Consider the following 5,099-nt stretch of genomic DNA (forward strand, 5'->3'; position numbering starts at 1 on the left):
TTTAATTTTTCAATTAATTTCAATTTTTCAAATAATTTTCCACAAATTTTTAACAAATTTTTCCTAATTCATTTACAAGGTTAAAACTCACAAACTAAAAAACAAAATAACACTCGCAACAACACACACACGCAACAACACACACACGCAACAACACGCACACGCAGCAACACACACGCAACAACACGCACACGCAGCAACACACACGCGCAACATCACGCACACGTAGCATCACGCACACAGAGGGACAAACGTTAAAGTGCATTCAATTACCAGCATACCCTTACTCTGGCCACTCCCCTCATCTCACTAGCAGCTGATTTTGCAACAAAGTATCTTTCTGCTGCCAATACTATGAAAACTATAAATTTAAAATTTGAATCCAGCCAACTAAATTTTGGGGTGAGTTTTTTGGTGAAGTTTTAAAAAGTTTAAGCCAATAGCATGTGCAGATGTGGTATCGAAAATGCAGTTCATCATTTGAAGAAGTTTTTTGGGAGGTTTCCAGTTCATGAATATTATTCTATTATTTATTCTGCCACGTTAACTTTTTCTTCAATGAAAAAATTGTCTAGTTGAATTTGCTTTTCTTTTCTTATCTTTTCTCTATATTTCTTTTCTGTTGTTTTCTCTCTCCCTCTCTCTCCTCTCTCTCTCTCTCTCTCTCTCTCTCTCTCTCTCTCTATCTTTCTCTCTCTCTTTTAATTTTTAATTTTCTTTTTTGTTAATAAACAAATAAATAATAAAAAATGAAGAAAGATAGTCAATCGCTGCGTTGAAAAGTGAAATGCTCTAAATACGCGTTACAAAACTTGTCTGAACATTTCGCTAGTTGCACGCGTAGAAATTCGGAGTAAATCGCATAATAATAATAATAATAATAATAATAATAATAATAATAATAATAATGTCATTAATTAATCAATTAATTAATAGAGAAATAGTCATGATTAAAATAAAATTAAATTAAAGTAAAATTTAAACAAAATCATAATCATCATAGTTAGTCATCATTGCTCTTTATTTAACGAGTCTTATTATATATAATAATAAGAATAATAATGATAATAATAATAATAATTTTTGTATAGATCTGTACATTTTTCATGACGTCACGTTATTTTTTTGTGGAAATCAGATTTTCGTTTTATTATTCTGGGTAAGTTGTCTGTTGGCCCTCTGGATAGTTTTGTGAATAAATAAATAAAAGTAAATAAATAAATAATAATAATAATAATAATAAGAGTTGAAGTTCAATTTGAATGTCAAGTGGAGTTTCTTATCATGGTGGTTGATTGAACGACATTGACGATGTGAGATAGTCAGTCGGGATATGAGCAGCGTGACGATGTGATGATGTGACGATGTGATGATGTAATGATGTGATGGTGTGATGATGTGACGATGTAATGATGTCATGATGTAATGGTTTGAATGTGGTCATGTGATACTGCACTAACAATGTAATGACGTCATACTGGAGATGAAATATTTACTTATTTTTCTATGGAAAGAATTTTCATTGCGGATGGATGCATCTTTAATTTACAGCAAACAAAATTTAACAGGCTTTCGTCAGCAACAACAACAACAACAACCACATCTTAAAACAACAACAACAACAACAAAAGACATATTAAAACAACAACACAATTTAAATCGCGACATGTAAAAATAATGACAAGCAACGAAATTATGGAATAAGAATTATTGTTCAAAAAAAGAATGAAAAAAGTGGAGTGAAAGTGAAAGAAAGAGAAACAAAGAAAAAAAAACATTATGAAAGAGAGAGAGAGAAAAAATGAGAGAGAGAGAGAGAGAGAGAGAAGTGTTAAGGTGCTGGCTGACCGAATGAAATTAACTGATTAGATTATTTCCTTCAATCGAACTGGTGCTAATGAATGGTGTGAGGATGATGAAGAGGGTAAAAGATGATAATGACGATGATGATGAGAAAAAAGATGATAGTGATGATGGTGGTGATTGCAAGGATGGTGATGACGATGATGGTGATGGTGATGATGATGATGATGATGGTGATGACAAAAAAGAAGATGATGAAGATAATGCCTATAATGATAGGGCAGTAGATAGAATAGATAGATGATGATAAAGATTAAGACTTAATCTTATTATACTTAATCGTTAGGTACAATAAGACCGACAAAATGAATGTGATGATTTTTAAAGAGGATGAAAATGATAAAGGATAGATAATGAAAACACACGTAATAAATGCATTTTGATGATGATGACGCTGATAAAAATGATGATGATGACGTCATGTGGTGTGATGTAGATCGGTGATAATGTGTGGTGGTATGATGTTGTTGTAGTGACGGTTCTTCTGGTTATCATACCCACAATGACGGCAAAATAGAAGAAGTTTTCATGAGATGAATCACAATTAAATACTTGTTATATACGAGTAATTATTTTCAAAAATATTAATAATATTAGTAATAATAATAAAAAAAAGAATAATAAAAGCATCGATGATAACATTATTTTTTTGTTTTTTCCGCCACTCACACGTTTTTGTTATTTATGAAAATGGTTAAATGTGATATAATTAAAGTAAGAAAGAGAGAGAGAGAGAAAAAAATAAGAGAGAGATAAAGAGTGAGAGAGATAGGGGAGAAGAGAGAGGGGGGAAGAGAGAGAATGAGAGAGGGAGGTTGGTTTTGTGCTTTGAAAGTAAAAACAAGTTTAAAAAAAACCATAACATTTTCAAAAACAACGCTCATATATGTATTCATTCGCCAGAGCATTTTATATATTGATATAAAAAAAACATCTCAAACTGTATCACCCTATCATTATATGACATAATATTATATATTATATAGGCAATATATAAATTTATTAGTTTTTAGATTAATTTATTTGATAAGTTGAATCTGTTAATTAATACAATCATTGTCGCTTTAAATGAGTAACAACAGAGTAAGTATACAATATCTCTGTTTAATCGAGAAGTTGTCGAGACATCATTTGCAAGATTCTGAAACCAACAGCAGACAACCAAACCAGCCGACAATCAAACTTACGAAATTGATAGAAACGCTTACCTTTGGAAGACAGTTTTTTATCGAATCATCGTTGTAATCAAGGATGTTTGGGTTGTAGTGATGCTGCTGCTTGTTGCTGTTGTTTTTGTCAATATGTCGTTGGTCTTTGAATGATGTGACGTTATTCAAGTGGAAGTAGTTGTTCAAGTTCTGGATGCTGTTGTTGGGAGAGGTTGTTGACGTTGTTATGTATTTCTTGGAAGGTGAGTTGTTGTTGATGTTGTTGTTGTTGCCATCAATTATATTGTGGTTTGCTGGAGATACTTTATCATCGCAACTGTTGCTATCAACTTTCGTTGTTGATAATGTTGATAGATCTTCTGTTTTTGGAGATGATGTTTTAGATTTGTGGTCAATGTTGATGTCGTTGTTTAGTTTAGGTTTCATGTCAGAATTGTTGTTGTTGTTGACGTTGTTGATGATGTTTATATTTTCGCTACAGTTGACGCTGTTGTAGCAATGCTTTAGTTGCTTCGCTCTGTAATATTCGATAGCGAAATTTTTGTTGTTGAAGTGGTTGTTGTTGATCTTGCTTGCGTTGGCAGTTGGTTCAATAACGTGTGCCGCCGCCTCGTTGTGTGGTGTGTTGTTGTTGTGTGCAACATTCGGAACTTCATTATTTTTGTTGCTAGATTCCTCGTGACAGTCACCATTCAAATTTTCATCCGTAGGTGAGCAGTCGTTCAAACTTGTATGGTTCCTGATGGTTCCGTAGTGGTAGCCGAGAAAGGTGTTGTACTTTAATAACTTCAAGTTTTCCTGGTCATTCGGAAGTAGCGGAGAAGTGATGTGGTTGTGGTGGTTGGTGTGGTAGATGTTGCCGCTGTTGCTGTTGGTGTTGTGGTGGTGGTGGTAGTCGGCGTGGTAGGATTGGTTGAATGTTTGAAAGTGGTGATGCGAGTGGATGTCGTACTGATGGTGGATGGATGGTTCGAAGTGGGAGAGTCTGTTGTGGAATTTGCTGTTGATGGCGTTTGTTGTTGTTGTTGTTGTGTTGTTGTTGTTGTCGTAAGGAGAAATTGTTCGCATGTAGTAATCCATGGATTGTGTCGTTGGATGCGTACCTGCTTTATCCAGGTTGTTGTTGTTGTTGTCGATGTTGTCGTAATCTATATGATGCGGATGGTGTTGCTGTTGCTGATGATGATGAGAATTTTCGTTAATGTTATGGTGGTTGTTGTTGTAGTTGTTGTAAACAGGTATGAGAGGCATGGTGTTGTTGTACGCTGCCGTGTAATCCATGATCCAGTTGAAGTTGTTACTGCTGACGTTACTACTGCTGAATAAGTTCTGGTTCATTGCAAGTTCTGCTTTTTAAAGTAAGGATGGTTGTGGCTGAAAGTGTTGCCAAGCTAATTAAATTATTAAATAATATATTCTTAAATAATAAATAATTAAGTAATAATTATACAAAATAGATTTGACATAAAAAATTAAATCAATTTACTTAACCGCGTCAATTTTTATTTATTTTAAAAAGTGAAACCTACCATTCAACTAATAGAAAAAGTCTACAAGTTTATGAGCATCTTTCATATAAAAGTTTGATAAAGGAAGGTTTCGATGTTTTAAAAATTCAAATTAAAATTTTATATGGAAATTTAAAAACTTGAAATATTGTCAGGCGAATCAATTAATCAAACAAACAAACAATCAAACAAACAAACAAACAAACAAACAAACAAACAAACAAACAAACAAACAAACAAACAAACAAACAAACAAACAAACAAACAAACAAACAAACAAACAAACAAACAAACAAACAAACAAACAAACAAACAAACAAACAAACAAACAAACAAACAAACAAACAAACAAACAAACAAACAAACAAACAAACAAACAAACAAACAAACAAACAAACAAACAAACAAACAAACAAACAAACAAACAAACAAACAAACAAACAAACAAACATGCATAAGAGTGTTTAACAGAAGTTAAGATAAATATTTGTGAAATAATTTCGACTCTGACTTTTACTTAAATGTGGAAATTTAAAAAAATTTCATATTTTATGGAGTG

At 32.6% G+C, this 5,099-nt stretch overlaps 1 protein-coding gene across 1 annotated transcript in view; it reads right to left on the reverse strand.

The window, feature by feature from the left end:
- Positions 1-4,370, reverse strand: part of HELRODRAFT_183524 (hypothetical protein) — a gene marked incomplete at both ends in the record, with an annotated part of 5,893 nt that extends 1,523 nt beyond the window's left edge. Inside the window, 3 exons of the mRNA XM_009013124.1 lie at positions 282-390; positions 1,890-1,894; positions 3,072-4,370. Coding sequence (XP_009011372.1) covers positions 282-390; positions 1,890-1,894; positions 3,072-4,370 — 1,413 coding nt within the window. The remainder of the gene's footprint in view (positions 1-281; positions 391-1,889; positions 1,895-3,071) is intronic.
- Between the last annotated feature and the right edge of the window lie 729 nt (positions 4,371-5,099).

This window comes from Helobdella robusta (genome assembly GCF_000326865.2).
Source record: "Helobdella robusta unplaced genomic scaffold HELROscaffold_110, whole genome shotgun sequence".
Lineage (NCBI taxonomy): Eukaryota > Metazoa > Annelida > Clitellata > Rhynchobdellida > Glossiphoniidae > Helobdella > Helobdella robusta.